General features: G+C 44.8%; 1 protein-coding gene across 2 annotated transcripts in view; it reads left to right on the top strand.

The window, feature by feature from the left end:
- Nucleotides 1-7746: 7746 nt before the first annotated feature.
- Nucleotides 7747-23938, top strand: part of FXR1 (FMR1 autosomal homolog 1) — a 56180-nt gene continuing 39988 nt past the window's right edge. The window contains exon 1 of one of the 2 annotated variants that reach the window (XM_083177689.1): nucleotides 7747-7902. In XM_083177689.1, the coding sequence (XP_083033815.1) occupies nucleotides 7852-7902 (51 nt within the window). In that variant the 5' untranslated portion in view covers nucleotides 7747-7851. The remainder of the gene's footprint in view (nucleotides 7903-23938) is intronic. The other variant, XM_083177688.1, reaches the window with a different exon arrangement.

Here is a 23938-nt window from a genome sequence, read left to right as displayed (position 1 = left end):
CCTTTCAGGGGTTGCTGGCTTGGCATATTTTTGCCAATCGTCTCCCACGTGTTTTGGATAGCTTGTAATATACATCTGGATAAATTCAAACTTGCGCTAAATTTAGTAAAAAGAAACCAGTAAATGTGAACCCGCATATCTCTATATTAGTGTATCCTCACAGATCTCTTCCTGTGTGAACCTGAATGCATTAGACAATGCATTACTGTAGCTTAGATATTTTTACTTCCAGGAAGTGAAGTCAAGTTAAAAATGCTTGGGTTAGGCATATTGATATCCTTATAAAAAAATAAGGATCAAATATGGTTTGAGGTAACATGTTTAAAAAAGGGTCAGACTAGATGGGCCAAGTGGTTCTTATCTACCGTCAAATTCTATTGGGAAATTCCACCACCTACAACAAGAATCACAATTTTTGTAAGGCCAGCTTGCTGGCTCATAATTTGTTGTACCCTACAGCATAATTATTTTCTAGAGTTGCAAATGTATAAGGGAAGAAGCTATCCTTTTGTGAAAGCATTGCCCCCACACCGACAGTATGGAAGCATCCGCTTCCAGGAAAAAAGCTTGTATAGTTACCTGCTCATTAATCTGGACTTAGTCACAATCCCTAATTCAAAAGTTTCCACCAGGATATAAAACGTACATCTAAAGAGGAACTTTCCATATTAAACAAGCATTTATTGAATTACAAAACCTCCAGCGGCACCCAGCATCTCCATTGTTTGGATTCAATCTTGTGGGAACTTTGACATGCTGTTCCAGTGTAGGTCTAACTATACCATTATTACATGATGGTCCCCATTTGTTTTATGATTTATGCATAAATCAATTTCAATTTTTATTGGTGTTTATTAATATTAAATCTGCTACACTTTATTCCATTTGCTTGTGGATGAAGGTTTTATAGAGCGCTGCTAATTGTGTATTTTCTTATTTGAGTAATCCCCTATAGCAGCAGCTCCCAGAATACAATCTTGATGTGCTCTCAGAACAGTTTCTTATTTCTGTATTTCTTTTTGCAACCCACCAGGGTGCCCGGCGGTGGCAGGAATAAAGACTCAGGCACCCAAGTGGGAAGAGCCCGGGGCTGGTGGCAGGAAGAGACCCGGCGCACCCCCACGTGGCCTTCAGCCTCCCAGCGGCAGCAGGAACAGAGACCCAGGCTCTTCCCACTCTGGCGCCCGGCTCCCAGTGGGGTTCAGGATGGGTACTGTAGCAACGGCCACTTCCACTGCTTCCTGCTGCACACTTTTTTCTTAAATAAAAATCACACTTCCGGTTCATTAGTTGAAGAAGTACTGGTATGCCATAAACCGGCACACTGATACGGATCATATTGACCCAAACAGCACATGAGTATAGTAGGACATCAGGGTTAATCACACACATTAATCTCTACAGGAAGTAGAGGTAAGGAAAGGAGGACAGCATCTGCATGACGACCTCATTCTTAAGTGAACTATTCAACAGAATCAACAGTAATGCGGATCAGTGACAGTTAATACTAAAAAAAAAAAACGTGAATCAATAGGAAAACAAGAAAATAATCCTGCAGTCTGAGTAGAAATAAAGCGACATAGGGTAGGAGGGACAATGAGCCCAGTAGACCAATTACACTGTGTGTAAAACCAAACTGAATGAGAAAAAAACAGCTAAAGGGAGAAGTGGATCATGGTGGATCGGAATCTTCATTTCTAACTTTGTTTTAGATATTGGAAGTAATGGGGTATGGGGTCCCTTGAAAATTATAGCATATGGTGATAGACCAGCAAGTGGTTAGTTTTGTGAGGGAGTATAAAAGACACAAGTGTAGATTCAGGATGGCATGCAGTAGGATAGTAAATTTCACAGCACTCTAATGTATAACTTATCCAAACTGCATCCTAGGATGTAGTGGGGGATATTTACTAAGCCGAATATGCCTAAAATAGGCGTTTTTGTAGGCATTCGTATGCAAATATGACTGCCTATACCTATTTCTGGCATATTCTATGCCGAAAATACATCAATTCGTATTCATGGCACATTCCTATTCATATTTACGAATATGAATGCATATGCCATCAAAAGAATAAAAGTAGGAATCACCATTCAGTAGAATGGTGATTCCTAATTTACTAACCAGTCGTATGCAATATACGGCCGGTTATTCCCACGATACGGACGCTAATTGCCATGAAAATACAACTCATTTCCCAGGTGTATTTGGCAGAATCCTGCACGGATCACTCAGATCCATCCAGGGTTCAGTATATATAAAAAAATAGATAAAATAATGAAAAAAAAGGCGTGGGGTCCCCCTCCATGTCCGTATCCAGACCGAGCCGCTTCGGGAGGCTTCGAGAGGCAAATTAAATAGGGGTCCCCTGGATTTTTTTAAACCAGCATCAGGCTCAAGGGCAGTCCTGTTTCCCAAAATACGGGGGACAAAATGAGTAGGGGTCCCCCATATTTCGAGAACCAGCACCGGGCCCAACCAGCTAGCAGGGTAATGCCACAGCCGGGGGTAGACTTTTTATACAAGTCCCCCCCCGGCCAAAGCATTTACCCACTGACCAGTCAGCCTGAACCGGGAACCTGGGGAAGTGGGGACCCCCTAATTGAAGCGGTTCCCCCCTCCAGAATTTACCTGACCAGGCTGAAGCCCGGTGCTGTTCCTGGTGCCCCTGGGCTTTGGGCACTGAGCAGATGTTAGTGTAAAAGATAAATCTATTGGGTTCTGCTGGGGAACTATGAGATCCAGAAAGCCTGGGCCACATACTGGGACTTGGAAAACCACAAGTCCCAGCATGCGGCCCATTAATGGGCTTGCTGGGACTCTTAGTTCCACAGTAGAAACAATAGGCAAATAAACACACAAGGACACCTGAAAAATAAAACTATATTCCATACAGAGAAAGTGACAGAGAACCTACTATTGTTTGGATGTTCCATACAGAGCCCATACCTATATACTTACCTACAGTATCTTGACCCAAACCTTTGCTCTCCTTCTCCAGTAGTAATCCATATGGAGTACCTGTGGAAAGAAACCATACTCACCAGGATCCTCTGGCAAAGATCGCATCCTCTTGGGTCCATGTAGGCATCTACTGTACTTGGCAAAACAAAAAAACAGCTGACCGCGATCCCTGCATGAACTGGTGGAGCCGCAGAATACCTATGTTTACACTCTGCTGCTCCTCCCCCTGAATAGTGCTATTGGTCACCTACCAACTCCTGATTGGCCACCAGGCGGCCAATAGCGCTATACCAAGAGGCCAGAAATCTATTTCCTCTGATGAACATCCAGGCCTCATCCTTCACTGGTAATGGTTTTGAGAAATGAAGGCATTTGATGTCCTCTTTCTGCCCTCAAATAGCATTAGACTATCACTGATTATCCATGTCTCCTGTGACTGGATGCTGCTACTCAGCCTGAGTGCCAAATGGCCAGATATCACCAAATGGTTCATTAGACTGCACCAAGAATTTTTTTTTATAAAACAATAGGTAGATAGCATAAGATATTCTCATATAAAGACAGTACAAATTTAAGCTAGAGTGTTTATCCTTAAGACAGTACATAGCCCTTTATCTGTCCTTTATTTATATCTCTGAACTTATACTCTTTGTTCTTCCAAAGACGTTTTTAGCAAATCTTATCACTAATTTAGCCATTCTATTTGTGTACTGCACCTATCATCTGGAATGCTGCTCCTGATTCTGTGAATCTGCCTTACCCCTCAAACTTTTAAGCAGAAATTTAAACTCACTTAAGGCCCATACACACTGGGCAACTTTGAGCTGAAAGCCGCTCAAAACAGCAAGTTTGAGCAACTTTCAGCTTAAATCCGCCCAGTGTGTATGCCCCGGCAATGAGTGCTGCTGCGCACTCCCGCATCATCACTGGGAAAGTCGCACATCTGCTGGTATTACCAGCCATTGAGCAGCTTTGAGGATAGCTCTGCATAGCGCTGTGCTATGCAAAGCCGTCCGCCCCCACGCCGGGCAGGGGGAAAGCGGCTCAGTGTGTATGCCCTGAGCGGCTTTTCCCCCCAGCGATGATAGAGATCATCGCTGTCCATACACGCTGGGCATAATCGCCCAGGGTATATGGACCTTTACAGTATTCAGGGACGTTTATAACATTCCCAAGCTACAGTACTGTTATCTCCCAAAGGTTAATAGATCAAGGGGGTCATTTTGGTTGATTCACTCCCACGCGTTCACGTCGGGAGTTATGTTTTTAATCTGTGCATACGCATAATGAGTTATGCGCATTTGCAGGGTCCCTGGGGAAAGGACTCTGCTACTTGCATAGTCACCTATCAGTTTGCACAGACCGATGCGGGCCAGGGGCATTTGGTGGCAGAATTGGATGTCTCCCATGGGCATCCCCATTAAAACGCTGGGCGTTGCCATGAGATTGTGGGCAGGACAAGGAGTGACGGGTTCTGGAGGCTGACATCACATAAGATCAGTGCCGGTCCTGTCTTCGTCCCACTGCCCGCAAATATAAGTTAGTCTCCACTGACTTATATTTGTGTGGCCTGAAGAAATCATTTGTGATTTCTCTGGCAGTGGGACATGCGAGGGGATGCCTTCCTCACACATGCCCTCGCATGGTTGCGAGGGGATAGTGGTGATGGTGGTGGCAATTCAGCGGGGCGGGCCCATTGGGATTCAGTGTGCCGAGCATAGCGAGGCACCGACCTTTTCATGTGTCTACCTTTTTCATATCAACCTTTACCAAGTCAATCTTTTGAACCTGTTGGCCTATTGCATGTCGACCTTTAGGGTCGGCAAATTGACTGTCTTTTTAGACACTATCTAATAACTCACACCCCATCTCTGGTGCCATCCCTAAAAAATATGGCCCTTATTCTGGTTGACTCACAAGTCTGCAAATTTTTCAGGCTTGTGAGTCCATCAGGCGTGGTGCTGTTACCGTGCAGGCACAAAATCATTTGATGATTGCTTACCATTGAATTCGTTTTCTTTCGCCTCTTTGGTGTCTTACATCTACGAGTACCTGTATGGGAAGAAGGAGGGCATCTGACTTCCGCTGTCATCAGGTAATTACCATGAGAACGCCCAGTGTTTTCATGAGAACACCCATGGAACGTTGGGCGTTCCCATAGGCAAATAGCCTGGCCCGCAACCCCACCCGCATTGATGTATGTGAGCGTCAGCGAATAATCTATTTGCCGTGGCTGCTCGCACACAGCGACTGCACATAACGGACTATGCGTGGTCGCTAAACAGCGAATGAAACAGAATAAGGGCCTATATTTCTAAATCCAGACATAAAACAGCTGTGTAGCCGGGCCATTTAGCGCCTGCTAACTTTATTTACATGTCTATATGTTAAAATGAGGTCATAAAATGTCATGAAGCCTTTTATCTACAGACTGATCTAGTGTAAAACCAATATTCATGGTTTTAAAAACACTCCTAAAAATAAATATTAACATTGTATAACAACAGCTCTTTAAACTTTTGGGCTTATGAAGCACCCAGGGTCTGACCCAGTATTTTGAATAGTTCCAAGCAGGGTCAAACCCAGGATAGACCCAGTTCACACTGCAGTTCCAAGCTGCTTTACTACCAAGTTGGCACTGTTCACACTACACATGGATGCTCTCTATGGGGTTTGAACACATCCCAGATTCATTGAGCGTTCAACCTAATGGTGTGTACACATGGTCAACATGCCGTGCGATGCGAGTCCCGATGCGATCTGATCGCACGGCATGAGGACATTACCGATACCTGTCACCAGGTGCTGGGCAGGGGCACAGATGGCAGGGTGCCACGGCACAGCAACAGCTTCCCCCCGCCGCATACATCAAAGGCCACACCAACAGACTTTCACAGTGACCCGGAAGTCTATATGGCGGACTTCCGGGTCACTGTGCATCAGCCCTGCAGCCCCAGGAGAAGCCCCTCTGGCCGCCGGAGCTGTGTGAGTATAAAGGCACAAAGACTATATAGTGCAGATCTGCACTATATAGTCTTGGCTGCCCTCACGCATCGGGCTCGCAAGCCCTGAAAAGTACACAATCGGTATGCGATATGGCTTCCGATGTGCACTATATCGGCAACATCGGAAGCCATATCGCCCCCGTGTGTACACACCTTAAGTTGTTGGATCTGTTTTATATTTGCTTTTTTTTTATTTTTTTTACAGGGACCATTTTACACTGAGACGCAACCCAGGTTAACCAGGCCCAGGTAGCTGTAATTTGAAAGTGGATCTTTTGCTAAATCTCATCTTACATGCTGCATGAAAGATCAGAAGATTTAGCAAAAGATCAATAGGAATGCACATCGGATCTTAAGATAAATCTTCGCTGAAAATGCGCTCTTGCCTAAAATCTATTGTCCAGTATGGACAAAAGATTTCAAGGCAAATTTATGGGCAGATATTTTTAGTGTGTGGGTACCTTTAGGCTGGTCTCACACACTCCGGCTCCTGCCGGACGGCGAAATCCCGCACGGCCAGGAAGCCGTGAAGCCCTCAGTAGTTGTGAATGGACACTATTGTGTCCATTCACACGGGACAGCCACGGCCCGGCCGCACGGTTGCAGCCGGATCCCGCCACTGGAAGGGACGGCTGCCGGGCTGTGGCCATCCCCTCCATGATAAACTAGTGTGTGCTACATGGCTTCCTGGCCGTACGGGTTTTCGCCGTCCGGCAGGAGCCGGAGTGTGTGAAACCAGCCTTAGAGTCAAAAGGCCTACTGTGTGGGCAAAAAGGGTCTGGCAATACACTGGGGTGATTTGAATGCAGTTTGGTCACTCTTTATATGATTGTACATGCACATTGCACCAGAGCCTCCGAATCAGACCGGCTGCAGAAGCAATCTGTTGGATTGCATCTGAGCCGGATGGGCTTGGATTGCATACGATATATCAGATGGTGCCGATTTATGTTTTTGCTGGTGGGTGCTCAAGGCTCAACAAACAAATACAGTGGCCAGGCAATGGGACTCTGGAGTTACGGGCACGTGGGTGCTCATTAATTCCTGTGGGTGCTCGGGCCCTTGAGCACCCACAGAATCGGCACCTATGCGATACAATAGATCACAATTGATCCTGCGGCTCAAGGGGGTGGGGTGGGGGGGTGTGCGCCCTCTCAGAAGTCACTCAAATGTATGGGCTCCTTTAGAGGAACCCCATCCCACAAAGGGACAAGGGTCATTGGACTTCCCTCCACCTTGCACCTCAGGGTCGTCGCATTCTCCCCAGGTTTTGAGAGCCTCGACGACGAGTTTGGATGCATTCCATGAGGGTTAAGCCCAAAAGCCTTGAAAAAACATGACAGGTACATGAGGCGGTAGAGGCACACACTATGTAGTGTGACAGCAGCTACAAGCATGGGGGAGGGGTGTGAGGAGAATGATGCGATCTCTATTTAGGGCTGGCAGACCGGGGGCTATATTTAGCAGGCACATGCATTGCACTTAATGGGAAAGTTGTCCCCGCCCCACTGTTGCTTTTTGGGCAGAACAGCAGACGGGGGACCCGGCCATCCCTCCCACGGGCCCCAGCATGTCCCCTCCTGGCTCCCGGTCACATGCCCCCGCCTGTCCTTAACACTGCTATCCTAGGGAGACACCCCATTCTCCGACGCCGGGTGTACCCTGCCCTGCTCCCTTCCCAGACTGCGTTCTCCTGCGCCTGCAGCAGCTGCGGGCCGCGACGGCCTCCCCGCTGTGTGTACAACATACAGTACTACTGCTGCTGCTGCGGTCTCCTCCCCTTCCTCTCCACCCCCCGCCCCCGGCTCTCTCTCTCTCGCCCTCCTTCCGTGACGCAGAAACTTTCTAGAAATCCTTCCCATCGCCCTTTGCGTTTCCAACATGGAGGACCTGACGGTGGAAGTGCGCGGCTCTAACGGAGCTTTCTACAAGGTAACCCGGGCGCCCAGACGCAGCCCCGACGCGACAGGGAAAGGGGACTAGACCTAGTGTCAGGGACAGATATATTGGGAGCGGCTGCTGGCTGCCTGCAGTGTGGGAGCGCGAATGGCGGCAGGAGGAGGCCGCGGCTTTGCGGCGTAGTGGAAGCATTGTCGTGATGAGTCTGGGAGGTCTTTCCGGGGGGAGGCAGCTGGGCGAGTAACCGGCCAGTGGGCTGTAGTGGTGGTGGTGGTAACTGGATGTGGTGAGATGCCTATGGCAGCCACCTGGATAGGTTCCCAGCTTGAGCATCCCGGTGGGTGCTGTGTTCCTGACTGCACCTGGTTACCAGCACCCCTCCCATTGTCACTTCCTCTCTGTGCTCTTCAGCCCTCTATGTTCCCCACACATCCCCGGCCCGCTACCGTGCTGCAGACTAGCTCACCCCCACCTTCTCGAGGCCCCGTCTGCAGACCATCTCACCCCCTGGTGAAGTTGGCCTTGCAGTGTCCTGTAAGATGCGGGGAGTTGGTACTGGAGATTAATGTGTTGCAAGTTTCTTCCAACCAAGCTTCCTACATCTCTCTGGGTCTCTGCAGTACACAATTAGGGACAATATATCAGGATTTATTATTGTCTGTTATGCTATTTACAGAATAAATAAGGCAATATTATTTTCCTTAAAATGCTCTACTAGTAAAAAGTTGCTGTCATACAGAACATTCTGAGTATAGCCTTAGATGCTCTCTGATCGCACCCATGCAAGACCATTCACAGCGCTTGCAACCCCCAGATTTACATTCATATAATAATGGTTTTTAAATGTAGACTTTATGATAATTAAACAGTGCGTACTAAAGAGTGCCAATTATATCTCCTGTCAACTATATTTGTGGATTTATAAATATTTATTTTACAACTTGTTTGCTCAGTAGTGTTCAGTATGTGGAGAGAGTAAGCATAGTTTTAACAATCAAACGCGCAAATGTTTCTATAGACATCCTTAGCTTTTATATTTTCATTTTTTTCATGTTATATTATACTCAGAAATAGCTAACAGACCAATTTGATCATTAGCAATATAACACTGCTACTTTGTAACAAGAAAGACACCTAAAGCATCTTGCCAGGGAGGCAAGAATCTAGTAAAGAGTATTTCAGCTGTTCCTGTCACTCTCAAATCTCAGGCGCATTGTCAGCTATTTAAAACATGTTAGCCTTTCTATTTATAATCAGGCTTCCTTTCATATGCTGGTGTATTTAGTTTAATAGATAAGTTTCCAAGTCATTTGAAATGGGTAGTTCCTTCATTTGTTGCAGAGTACCCTGTAGCTTCAACAAGGAAATATTTTGACACTGAATAAATCCATTTGTACACAGGTGTAACCTGTAAATGCCAGGCATGTAGTAGCTGAAGTGTATAAAGGTGCCCACACATGGGGACAGATGTATTAAGCCGGGCGAAGAGATAAACTGGAGATAAAGTGGAAGGAGATGAACCGCCAGCCAGCCAATCAGCTGTGTTCAAAATCTGACAGTTGGGAGTTGATTGGCTTGTGCGTTTATCTCCTTCCACTTTATCTCCAGTTTATCTCTTCGCCCGGCTTAATACATCTGCCCCATGGTGTGATGTGCTCCGTGCGTTTTGAGCTAGATCGCACCTATTTCAAAAATCATGCGGTATGCTAAACAGCATGCGTTCTGAACTAGATGCGATGCAAACTAGTTCAAAAAAGTACATGCTGCACGTACTTTGCGATGTGATGTGCGTGGGAGCGTGTATCGCATGCCCAAAATGCACAATGTGTGCACAGCTTTACTTCATTTCAAATTGGCAACTATCAACAGTATATCTACTTTATTTTTAATTAATCTTTCCAAGCTATTTTTTTCATAGGATTTGTTTGAAAGGGCACACAATAATATTTTCTCATCTCCATCAAAAAATGTAGTGCTTGATTACACCATTGTAGAAAGACCGTTTTGCCTGCTGGAGCTTTGAGTCATGTATTTCAATATAACCGATCTTGTAATGAAGCAGTAACTTAAGTGTTATAAATAAGGCAAAGGATGGTCTCTGTCCTAGATGAATAGCCACAGGTGCAAGAGCAAACTTGACCAGAGATGTTATGGCTATCTAGACACAACTGGTTAAACAGACACACTTCTAAAAATGTTCAGATACTTTTTTTTTTTTTTTGTGTAGTCACCAGTTAGGTAACACATTTTGTTGCCTGCAACTTTTCCGTATTGTTTTAAGACATTACTGGTCTATTGCATAACTGTAGACTTTTTTGCCCACTCCTCTTTTATAAGTTATACATCTTTTCTATATATGACCCACTTTCCATTTCACATATGGACCCGAATGTAATAGGGTTGTTGCCAGATTTTGTCTTTATAGCCTTAGGAGTTAAACCTGAAAACTTGCTCAAAAGAAAAACTTACATGGATTTGGGTTTGTTGTGCTTCAAGCCACAAAGTGGGTAATTTAGGGGCAAGTTTATTAAGCTTGGAGAAATGATCAAGTGTCTGGTTTTTATCACCGGCCAATCAGCTCCTGCCTGTTACTTTTCAAACCAAGCCTGTAACTTCACAGTTAGGAGCTGATTGGCCGGTGATAAAAAAAGACACTTTATCACTTCACCGAGCTTAATAAATCTGCCCCTCAGTTATTTGGGTGACATAAAATGGGGCACACCAGAGCAATTCAGTTCTTTGCAAACGCCCAATAATTATCCCAGTTTTTGTGCCCAAACAAACCCGCCCCACCAAATTATTTCTTTACCTCTTCCCTGGATCTGCTGCAAAGATCTAGGGAAGTTACCCTAATGGTATTTGTTGTGGTTAGCGTTGCTGATTCATAGCATGGTTATGAGTTTGGTTCCTCATCAGGGCTATACAGCGCTTTGGCATAAGTTGTGGCATTATATAAATATTAGCTTGGCTATACATGTTTAATTTAGAATTGTGTAAAGGTGCCATACAGGGTACAACATTTCTGTGTGTTTTGAGCTTGATCACATGCGTTTTGAATGCAATGCGAAAGTTCAAAAAGCACAGGCTGCACAGTCTTTGTTCTATTCGCGAGAGCACGCATTGCACTGCACCCTCGCACCTTTAGGATCTGCGCTGGATTGGAAATTACTCTATTGGGGATCAATGTTTTAGCGGTGCTAATCTTTTTTTGAAATAGTGGCGGTGCCATCATTCAGTTACATGTTCCAGCAAAGTTTTCCTTAATGGATTGTGTATGTTGCTTGGTTCCTAAATTTGAACACTAACATTTTTAAAGAATGCTGCTGTCTAACTACTTTCAGTATGTTCTCATGGCCTTTTAGTAACCAGTGAAAAGGGATACCCATAAACATGTTAATGGTCATTAACAGGTGCCGGAAGGGGTCCTGACAGTCGGGATCTCGACGGTCATTTACCCAACATCGAGATCCTGACTGTTAAAATACAGACGCACGGGTTCCTGACGGACACCGGCTATTCTCCCTCGTGGGAGTCCATGACCCCCATAGAGGGAGAATAGAATAGGTGGCGAGTACAGCGGGCCCATAAGGGGCTTTGTTGCGCTTGCCGCGCGGTCTGAGTCCGGCCAGTCGGGATCCCGACGTTGGGCTAATGACTATCGGGGTCCCGACTATCAGAACCCTGTAGCACACCCGACATTAACATATACATTGTATAATATAGGACCATGTATTGATGAACTTTTGGGGCTGTATTCAATTGTCATTTTGTGTCTGATCTGCAGTTTAAAGGGATAGAAGATATCAGGGTGATATGCGATTGATCTTTTTGTATTGAATTTTTTTTTTTTTTGCATTGATCGCTCTCATTAACATCTGGTATAGCTGCACACAGCAACTAAACCAGACCAAACTATTGGTGCTCAAATGGTGACTTTTCATGGATTTCAGCATGCCACCCGCAGAAGAACTCGACCAAACGGAGTTACTTTTAAATGGCTCCTTCAGTTAGCCTACAGTTGCTGCCAACACTAAAACATTTAATTGTGGCCCATTTGCATTTTCGTACTTTCACTTACATTTAATGCTGGATAGTCTTCTCTAGCATGAGTGACTGATAACTGGGAAGACTTGCTTTACAAAAATGCATTAACAGGCAATGTTGGTGATTTCACAGCAGCTGAAATCTGCTGTATCTTATTTCTGAATGTTTTGCGGTTATAGCATATATAACTTTGCACATACTCCAATGTTGAGAGTAGCATTCTTTAACAGCATAACTCGAATTTACTAAGCAAGCCTAGTGAAGGTTTTTTTTTTTTTTTCTTCAACATCAATTGAAATGCATCAGTGGTCTGCAGCTTTAGTCTTGTGCTTCATTTATAGAACACGTCCAGGATCTCCGTATGCTTAAATGTTCACGTTTTGAAGCACTAAAACATTTCTCTATGTGAAATTCTATTGACCGCTTGTGGCCTCACAGGTCTTTCTAGCATGTCACCCCATGAATTTATAGAATTGAGGTAATCCAAAACGGTAATCTTTAAATAAAAATGTTACTTATCTAAAATGTCTGGAATTCCAGCTCTTCAAAGAGAACAATATATGTCAACAAGTACCTCTAACAGCGCGATTACTTTCGTACCAAACTTCTCCCAAAATAAAGCCATAAGCAAATAACATCATTATTTTAGAAAAGCCAAAGATTATAAAGCCTTTCAATTGTAATTAATTAATACAATAGCCGCATGCTACTACCGGATTTTTTAACACGTCAGAGATGAGCAAGAAAAATTAAACGGTCTTTGTTGGGGCACTCCTATAACAGTTTAAAACTTTACTTTAAATCACAATACTGTGTAAGACTCACAAAACACATTCTGACCCATAAAGATAAAAACATTATATATTAATACAATTACAGGCGCTGCTTGAAAAATCGCACAAGGTCATTGTCTGTGTCAAAGTATAAACTCATGGTTAGATTTACTAAAGCTTCTAAAAATAAAGAGGTGATGTTACCAGTAGCAAAAATTAGGTTTTGTCTATCATTTCTCTATTTTCTAGAAAATTATATAATCTGGTTGCTATGGAGCTTAGAAGGTTTAGCAAATAAACCCTACAAATGTGTCTACATACCTCTAGCCCTGGGGTAGCCAACCCTAGTCCTCAAGAGCTACCAACAGTGCATGTTTTACAGGTCTCCTCACAGAATCCTAAGTGAGCTAATTGGCTCCATCTGTGGATCTTTTAAAATGTGTCAGTGATTAATGAGTGCAGCTGATAGGTTGTCTGGAAAATATGAACTGTTGGTAGCTCTCGAGGGCTAGGGTTGGCTACCACTGCTCTAGCATCTCTGCGTTAAATAGCCCTTCTAGTTGTGACTTGGGTGTTTTTTTTGTTTTTTTTTGTGTGTGTGACTTTTTTTCTGTTCATTATCTTCGTTACAAAACAGGTAGGACACAAAAGTAGCTACTGATTTATGTATAACGCACATGGAGTATACTTGTATGTATACACCTGCATCAATAAGTTTAGTGCTAAAATTATGACAATAGGCCAGATGATATTGATAAACTAAACTAACAGCCAGTCAGCTCCGAACTTTAATTCTACAGGCTATGGGGTAGATGTATTAAGCTTGGTGAAGAGATAATGGACCAGAAAATCAACTCCCAACTGTCCTTTTCAAACATAGCTGATTGGCTGCTGTGTTATCCCTTTCCTCTTTATCTCTTCACCAGGCTTAATACATCTGCCCCTGTGTTTGAATAATCAAGCTGATTGTTTTTTTTTTTTTTTTTTATCCACTATCAACGTCAACCCGAAGCGTGGCGAGGGGCGGCGGTACGCGTCCTACGACCTTTTCATACCCCCCCCCCACTATCCACGTCAGCGTGGAGTCGAGAATAGAAAGTGTGGCGAGCGCAGCGAGCGGACGCGGATACCTTCACAGCTATACGCGTCCCCTCGCGGGCTTCACAGGTATCCGCGTCCCCTCGCGGGGCTCACTGCGCTTGCCACGCTTCGGGCTCGGTGGCTCGCTGCGCTCGCCACACTTTCTATTCTCAACTCCACGCCGACGTGGATAGTGGGGGTATGAAAAGGTCGTAGGACGCGTACCGACGCCCCTCGCGGGCTCGCTGCGCTCGCCACGCTTCGGGTTGGCGTTGATATTGGGGGTGGTACACAGTGAAAAATTACAGTTGGGGCCAATTATCATACTAATTTTAATGCATTTGGATGCATTTAAGATCAAAAACATATGCCGTCGTATGGCATCCGATGCGATCGCATACGATTTTTGACCAAAAATGCTGAAAAATCGGTAAAAATCACATCGCATACCAGCGTATGCCATCGTATGCCACTACATATGGCATACGATGGGAGCCGTGATACTCCACAAGTGCCCAAATTATTTTAATAGAAATGCACACATGAAATTAATGCATTTGCAGACATAACTGTAAAAATCAATAATTAATAAAATCTCACTGTTAGGATGGGTGTTGGAGCCACCTAGACTCAGGACTGAAATGAGGTCCTCTTGGTAAGTGCACTTTACCGTGGCCAATGTAATTGTAATTCCACTGCTTTGATTCAGTACTGAGAGGAAGTGGTGAGTCCACTGTGTTGGACTGTGGCCAAATGGGGCCGTGGGGGGGAATTGGATGGAAAGGGGGTTGGCCAATTTCGATACCAGGGACCAGTCGTAGCCAATGAAAGACTGGACATTGTCCGTCCTATTGGAAAAACCTCCTTGGGGTGGCCTTGATGCAGTAGCCCGGAATGACCTCCTGGAGATGGCTATTTTGCAATGTCCTGGAGGTGTCCAATGATGGATATTGGCTGAGATCTTCAAAGTGGTACCCAGGGGGACATGACCTGAACAGATGGCTGGAATGGGTGCGCCTAACCTGGAGATATTCTCTAACAGGGCTCCATTGTTGATAGTCCCGGGGAGGGCAGGCTCAACAGGTGGCTGGTGGAGAGGGCTCACCTGGAGATGTCTCTAGTGATGTGGTCCTGTATCGATGGTCTTGTGGGTGGATTTCCAAAGTGGCACAAGTGGAATGGTGTGTGAACAGATGGCTCGGGTCCAATCCTGAGAGTGGAACGATCACAAACTGACGCGTTTCGCCAGATCAACTGGCTTTATCAAAGGTGATCACCTGAGTCTAGGTGGCTCCAACACCCATCCTAACAGTGAGATTTTATTCATTATTGATTTTTACAGTTATGTCTGCAAATGCATTAATTTTGATGTGTGTTTCTATTAAAAAAAATGTATATCCATATCCCATGGTGTTTATTCCTTCTCAAAAATAGCGCTGTGCCCCTTTTCCTTTTTCCTCTCCATTTTGTTGCTGGGACTAACTACCCCACCTTTGCACAGCAGCTGGGATCTGAACTATTACCAGCGCTTGTTCGTCCCTTAGGGGACCACCTCTTGTACAGATCTGAAGATAAATCTTACTAGTGTATGGGCACCGATCCCGGCGTGCTTTCTGGGCTAAAATAGCATTGCATGCGTTGTGCATGCAATGTGCTGAAAAGCAAGTACAAAAAGTATGTGCAGCACATGTTTTTTTTACTATGCGATGAGGTGCCGTGGAAGCGCGCACCTCAAAGCACAGATCGCACCGCTGGGATCTGTGCATGTATGGGCACCTTTAGTGTAGCATAACCGCTGCTTCCAGTAGTTAGGGCTTTGTCAAAGAGAGTACTATCTAGTCATGTCTGCTGATGCTAAACGGGGCAGTGATAATCGCTGATGCGCTATCCTGCATCATTGCTGGCTCAGCCACTCATCTGCTGGTATTACCGTAGAATGAGTGAGGTGGTGGACTGCTTTCCATAGTGTCCTGATATGAAAAGATGTTCACCCCGGGAAAATCGTTAAAACAGGCGAAAAACTCAGTGTGTATGCACTGAGCATTTTTCAGCCCACCGATTTTACCCATCGGTCAGGATACACGCTTGGCAAAATTGTTCAGTGGCTGTGCACCTTTTTCAAATGTTAAGCTGTCACCAGAATTGCTCTGGTCATGAAGGTATAAATAACCTCCAGTTTTGAAAGGGTAAAAACCCATCTATTGGAAAACCAGTGCCTCAGTGAGCTGATAAGAATTCTAATGGAATGAGATTGTTGTTGTGACACGAGAATCACTGGTTTAACCGCCATTGGAATTTATTTAACTATATCAGGGCTGGGCAACATCGGTCCTCCAGATGTTAATGAACTACACATCCCAGGATGCTTTGCATTAGTTTTGCTATGTGGCCATGCTGAAACTGATGCAAGGCATGCTGGGATGTGTAGTTCATCATCTGGAGGCCCGGTGTTGCCCAGCCCTAAACTAGATGCTCACTGCTGCCGTTTGCATCCTGAAGTCAAACAGCTTGAGTATTTAAGTGTTTAAACAGAAGCAGGTGAGTTATAATACAACTATAGGAAAATTCAACTTCCTTTGGGATATTACATTATTAGAGGAAATGCTGCCGAGCTAGAGAAATAGGGTGCTTACCTGGTGCCACAGCTCCAAGGGATAAAGAGCATCCTAAAAATTGAATTAAGCAAAAAGATATAGCTTTAGATGTCATTGTTCAAGCTTGTAAAAGGGGATCAGAATACTTATGTCCCATACACATAGAGCAAGTCCATCTTTGTGCTGGGCGACACTGAATTGCTCAGCACTTCACCAGCGATGTGTGCTGAGCTATCTGTCCATGTTCTCAATAGAGAGAACACAGGCAATGATTAGATATATTAAGCATACTTAAAACATCTAGCCCGGCGATAGTGATGCGTAGGGCTGCACATCTCTATTGGACACACATACACACACAGAGCGATTTGTGCTTGTAGTCACATCACTTAGAAAGGGGGCTTAAATTGTCCTGTGTGCCCCATAAGCGAGCATTTTAGAAACTTCCGGAAATATTTAAACTAGCATAGGGAGGCAGTAAACTAAATAGGAATAAAGCAACCTGAACCACTAGCAAGAAGTATTGTATCTGCATGTAGAGGGAAGCTACATCCACAGCAGCAGAAGACCATGCCGAATGAAATGCAAATAAACCGAGTGCTATAAACCTAGATAAGTATATGAAGAGCACATACAAAACTCCTAGAGGTTGAGAATGTCTATATGAATGGATTTCCATTTGAGTGATTCAACTGTTTCTTCAATAGGGCACCCATCAGCTGTCGCAGTCTGTTTTTCTCACAGCCTCTGGAGGTGCAGGGAAAAATTGGGTACTTGTGTATTATCACGGCGCCCATCGCATACCAAAAGGTATGCGATATTGTACAATGTCATACAATTTTTAAATTGTATGACATTGTGTATGGCATACAATGCCATACAATGCGATGCGATGCAATTAAAAATTGTATAAGCACCCTAATGGGTGCTTACAATGTTAAATGCACCCCCACGCCACCACCCCACTATAAACGTGAACCCGAAGCGTTGCGAGCGCAGCGGTGCGCGTCCTCCGACCTTTTCATACCCCCACTATCCACGTGGGCGTGGAGTTGAGAATAGAAAGTGTGGCGAGTGCACGCGGATACCTGTGAACCCCGCGAGGGGACACCAATACCTGTGAAGGTATCCGCGTCCCCTCGCTGCGCTCGCCATGCTTCGGGCTCACTGCACACTTTCTATTCTCAGCTCCACACCGACGTGGATAGTGGGGGTATGAAAAGGTCGGAGGACGCGTGGGGGTGCGTTTAACATTGTAAGCACCCATTTCGGTGCTTAAAAGCACCCTTTAGGGTGCTTATACAATCTTTCATCGCATAGTGGGCAAAAATTGCGTTGCATCGGGTGCATGGCATGCGATTAAAACATCGCACGACCAACATCGGGGGGCGCTGTGATAATACACAAGTACCAAAAATTGTGAAAGTCTTTAGTTTGGCTGCCCAAGCAGGACAGGAATTTGAACGCCCAATCAAGATCTTTAGATCTAAGTGAAAAACGCTTTGTGCTGATAATGCAGGAACTGATAGGTTAACTACTAATGGGCATATAGCTAGAGGTTGAGTGGATCCGCACAGACACTTAATGAACTGTACATTTTTTTGCTCATCATATAAACCCAATATCTTGGACTACTATAAAACTCAATTCTTGTAGTCGTAGATTGGTAGTGCACTCAAAAACATTAAGTACAATTACTAATTGGCATTCAGCTCAGTCACCCAGTGTATGGGCCTTTACGCAGGAATAAAGGTGCCCATACACGTCCCGATGCGGGCGTGCATTTTGAGCTTAACTAGCACGCATCGCATGCGTTGCGATGAAGAAAAGCAAGTGTATGTGCAGCACATACATTTTGTACTGTGCGATGAGGTGCCGCCGAGCACGCACCCCATCGCATAGCATCGCACCGCCGGGAACGGTGCGTGTATGGGCACCTTATGAAGATAATCAGATATGAAAAAGCACAGCCTGAGGAAAAAAATGGCCCAGTCTGTAGGTAAAAGGGCAAAACTTATTTTTTTGTTTATAGCAGTGAAAGGAGAATTTTTCGTTAAAGTAGTATTCGCTACTAAAGGAGAGGAACGGGCCACAATTAAGTTGTAAGTATATTCAGAAAAATTAGGTAGATACGAGTAAGACTTTATTTACAGAGGAAAGCCTGAACAGAAATGAATAGGATACATCCAAGATAATGGTAACACCATTAACTGAATTATACCCCTTTTCCACTAGCCTAAATATCCTGGGTTTTTGCACAGGAGTGCGCGAAACCCAGGATTTTAGGCTGGTGGAAACGCTCCCTTTTAGAAATAACCCAGGTCATGAGACCCGGCATTTCTACCCAGGTAGCGACCATGGTTCAACCTGGATCACTGTGTAGTGTAAACAGGTAACCGGGGTTGATGCGACCCGGGTCCTATTCACTACAGTGCCAAAGCTGGGAGATGCTTTCATCTCCCAGCGCCTCCCCGACCCCACCACCCGGTGACGTCAACCGCCCGGCTTTATGCTGGGTGGGGACTGTAGTGTGAATGGGTTTGCAAGCCAGGTCGCACACAGGTTGTAGCCGGGTACAAAATCCTGGGTGCGACCCGGCTTGCAGATAGAAAAGGGGTATAATTGAACAGTTTACTAGCTACAGAAGTAATTCCAGTGGACTAAAAAAGAGCAGTTCCCCACTGCACAAAATTAGAAGCAAGAAGAGACAAGTAGATACCTTCCAGTGAGCCTTATATTAGTAGTGTGAGGATACCGTGTGACCTGGGTACCCAGGAGGTTCAGGGATCACACAGCAGAGTGAGCAGGTAACAATGAAAACAAGTTGTACTTTATTCAGGGAGACCAAGAAATCCAGTAACCAGCAGCAGCAGCAAGATTATACTAACAAAGTCCACTCACAGTTCAGCAAAGTCTCATCAAGCTGCTATACAATGTATCAGTATATCTCCTACAGTCCTGAGCAGCACTGACAGCTGTAGCAGGGCACACAGAATGGCTATTCACTGATTACACAGAGGGGATGGCACCCCAACCTCCAGTGACTATAGCTGTGCACCTCACCTCACAGTCCCCTCTTCTTCCATTTCCCCTCTCCCACAATCCACCTTTGCTGGTTCTTTCCATTTTCTCCTTTCAGATTGGTGGACCATGCTGTCAATCTTTACAAAGGGGAGTAGGAAGGTTTTTTCTAAAAGGAACACTTCCTTACTGTCTGCTTTTGAAAGGCTTCCTGTTTGTGAACTCTGCAGACTGAGGGATTTCATTTAAGAATACAGAACTTGGGCCATAGGGTAACTAATTTCTAAAATGCAGGCAGGCCCTATCCTTTGCCTTCTCACAAGTAGTAAGGAAATTGTTGTAGAATATCTCAAATCCAGCAGTTCACAGCAGGCATTCCCAACCACGGTCCTCAAGGCACACCAACAGTGCTGGTTTTAGTGATATCCAGGCTTCAGCACAGATGGTTTAATCAGAATCCCTCAGATACTAATTAAGTCACCTGTGCTCAAGCCTGGATATATATAAAACCTGCACTGTTGGTGTGCCTTGAGGACCTTGGTTGGGAATGCCTGGCTTACAGGAACCAAAACAGCAATGGTTCACTGGAGGTAGAATATGACAAAGAACAATTTACTTTTTTTTGACTGGGTTACTAAAGTTTTAAATCAAAGGGTAATGTTAACTACTGCAGGGGAAATGGATCTAGGTGTCCCTGTTTTAGATGACTTCAAAGCAGGTAAGCAATATAACAAGGCTATGAGGAAGGAAAGCAATCTGTTTGGTTGCACATGGAAGACAAATCTGCAGCAGGCAGGAAAAAAAAATGAAATCACTTAACAGAAAGAGTAGAGAACAAGGGAGTCTCCAATCAGAGGTGGTAGAGCTACTTAAACATGCATGGGATAAACTTAACAGTATCCTTTATAAGCCTTTAATATGGTTCGCTGTAACCAATAAGGCTAAAAAAGGGGCAGACTAAGGGCCAGATTCTCTTAGCTTCAAAAGTGATAAAATGGAGAGTGATAAACAGCCAGCCAATCAGCTCCTACCTGCCATGCCACAGACTGTGTTTGAAAAATGTCAAGCAGGAGCTGATTGGCTGACTGTTTATCACTCTCCATTTGATCACTTTTGAAGCTTAGAGAATCTGGCCCTAAATGAGTAAAGTGTTTGTTTTTTTTTGGCACTCAAATTCTGTATTTATTGAAATTTGTGTTTTTAACCCCTTCCCGACATTTGACGTATATATACGTCATGGCCGGGAAGTACTTCCCGACACATGACGTATATATACGTCATGACTTAAAACTGTCACTGCGTCTAGAGACGCAGTGACAGAGGGACGATGTCTGCTGTCCCTGACAGCAGACATGTCCCTGCATGCCCAGGGGGGGGGCTGCGATGCCGCCCCCCCCGTCGGCGATCGCTGTGATTGGCTGTTCAGTGTGAACAGCCATTCACAGCGTTTTCTGTGTCACCGGCGAATAACGTTCGCCGGTGACACGGAATCGGAGGTGATTGGTGCTGTAAAGTACAGCACCAATCACCGCGGGGTGTAAGGGTGACACTGGTGTCACCCCACCTCACCCCGCCCGCCCCCAAAGGCCGTGATTGGTTCGTCGGACCGACGGACCAATCACAGCCATGGAGGGGGGTTTAAACTAACGGTGACTGCACTGCAGACGCCATTCCGGTCTGGAATTGCGTGCAGTGCGGTCACCGTGCCCAGCTGCCGCCATATACTGACCAGAACCTTGCTAAATACTTACCTGATCACTGCCTGGATCTTGCTTCTTCTTGTGACATCCTGTGCTGTGTTGTGCTGTGTTGTGCTGCTGCGAGTTATTAGAGAGATAGAGAGAGATTGTGCTATATATTTTTTATATCACTGACTGCTGCCCCCCCTTTTGTGCTGATCAGTATAAATTAACTGATCAGCAACTTTTTGGGGGCGCAGGTTTTTTTTTATATATATATATATATATATATATATATATATATATATATATATATATATATATATATATATATATATATATATATATACATACCTGTCAGTGCTGCTGCTGCAGTGTCAGAGTGATAGATAGTGAGAGATAGTGACAGAGAGTGATAGAGACTGCTATATTTTGTGTCTGCTGCCCCCCTTTTGTGCACCCCCAGCAACTTTTTGGGGGTGCAGGGGTTATTTTTCATATATATAACTGTCAGTGCTGCTGCTGCAGTGTCATAGAGTGATAGATAGAGAGAGATAGTGATAGAGAGTGCTAAATTTTGTGTCTGCTGCCCCCGCCTTTTGTGCTGATCACTATATCTGAGGTGATCAGCAACTTTTTGGGGGTGCAGAGGTTTTTTTTTTTAGATATATACCTGTCAGTTGCTGCCAGTTGCACTGTCAGTTGCACCAAAGGTTGTGCACCTGCTGCCCCTCACTGGTAATCAGTGTCGCATCACTGATCACCTTTTTTTTTTTGTCGGTGCTGTGGGGTCTTTTTTTAATTTTTTTTTTACGCACACTGTGATTTTGTGGGTGTCCTGTGGCCACTGTGCGCTGATCAGTGACGTACATCACTGATCAGCTTTTTCGGCACAGGGTTGATCTATTTTTATTTATTTTTTTGATCAAATTCCTGTTGCCTTTGAGCGCTGTTCAGTGACGGACGTTACTGACCAACATCTGTGCTCAATTTTTGGCGCAGGACCTTTTTTTTTTTTTTTTTTTAACCCCTTCAATTTTTTTTTTTGTATAAAGTATTTTTTTTTTCTGCACTACATACACACTACATACCCCCCGGGTTGAAATAAAGTTTTTACCCCCCCTACACTATACACGTGTTGAAACATTTCACTACCAGTAACACAAAAATAAAAATGGCATCCCAAATGTCATCCCAGTCATCCAGAAGAATGTATTCAGCGGAGGAGGCATATGCCATGCTTGCCTCTGACTCTGACACAGCCAGTGATGCAAGCGGGGAATTTGAAGGATTCGTCTTAAGCTCCTCTTCCTCCTCTGGTGATGAGGGACCCCCTCAAAGACGCCCCCGTAGAGCAGCTGAGGACCCCCCCCCCCAATAATTGATCTCGTATGGACCCCACCACCAGACAATTTTGAGCCCCAGGTTCCTGAGTTTTTGGCCATGCCAGGAATCCAATTTGATTCCACAGGTCTCAGAGAAATTGACTTTTTCAAATTATTTTTCTCTGATGATTTTATAAATTTAATGGTGGACCAAACTAATTTTATATTGCTCAAAACCCCACGTCATCATTTGCTAGGTGGACCCCTGTAGATGCAGTAGAGATGATGACGTTTTGGGGTCTGGTGTTTCATATGGGCATAGTAAAAAAGCCAGAAATTAGGCAATATTGGAGTACAGATGTTCTGTACAGCACCCCATTTTACCGTATGGCCATGCCCCGGGCTCGATTTGAGACGATCCTTAAATTTTTGCATTACAACGATAATGCACAGTGCCCACCCAGAGATGATCCCACCTTTGACCGGCTATTCAAAGTCAGGCCGGTCATTGATCATTTCAGTGCCAAATTTGAAGAGATGTACATCCCAGATAAATTCATTTGCATAGACGAGTCCCTTATACATTTTAAAGGAAGGGTTAAATTCCGCCACTACCTTCCCAGTAAGAGGGCAAGGTGTGGCATAAAAATGTATAAGCTGTGTGAAAGCACCTCAGGGTACACTCACAGGTTTAGGGTATATGAAGGGAAGGATTCCAGAATTGAACCGCCAGAATGCCCCCCCTCCCTCGTAGGTGTTAGTGGAAAAATTGTCTGGGATTTAGTGCACCCCTTCCTGGATAAAGGTTATCACCTCTATGTGGATAACTTTTACACTAGCATCCCCCTGTTTAAGGCCCTTGGTTCAAGAGGTACAGCAGCTTGCGGTACTGTGCGCAAGAACCAAAGAGGCCTCCCAAAAACGCACATTGCCCAAGTAATGAGAAGGGGTGAAAGCAGGGGAATATGCACCGAAAATATGTTGTTGGTCAAATATAAGGACAAGAGGGATGTCCTTATACTGACAACAATTCACGGAGACAGTACCACCTCCGTCCCTGTACGAGGTACCAGTACCCACACCTCAAAACCTAATTGTATCCTGGATTACAATAGGTACATGGGCGGAGTGGATCTTTCAGATCAGGTACTGAAGCCGTACAGTGCCCTGCGGAAAACAAAAATCTGGTACAAGAAGCTGGCCGTGTATATCATCCAGATGGCACTGTATAACGCTTACGTGCTATTCCGTTCTACCGGCCAGAGGGGGACATTTATGCACTTTCAAGAGGAAGTCATAAAGGGCCTAATATTTGGGAACCAGCAGGCAGAGGGCCCCAGTACTTCTAGTACTGTCCCCCGTATTGTACCAGGGCAGCATTTTCCGAACGAAATCCCCTCCACTGCAAGAAAGGGCAGGACACAAAAAAGGTGCAAAGTTTGCTATAAAAAGGGAATAAGAAAGGAAACTATTTTCCACTGTGAAACTTGCTCCGACAAACCCGGCCTATGTATAAAGGAGTGTTTTAAAATATACCACACATCTATGGATTA

This window comes from Crinia signifera, chromosome 3 (genome assembly GCF_055691185.1).
Source record: "Crinia signifera chromosome 3, ASM5569118v1, whole genome shotgun sequence".
Lineage (NCBI taxonomy): Eukaryota > Metazoa > Chordata > Amphibia > Anura > Myobatrachidae > Crinia > Crinia signifera.
The sequence above is the reverse complement of the archived record's forward strand: the minus strand, read 5'-3'. Positions and strand labels throughout refer to the sequence as shown.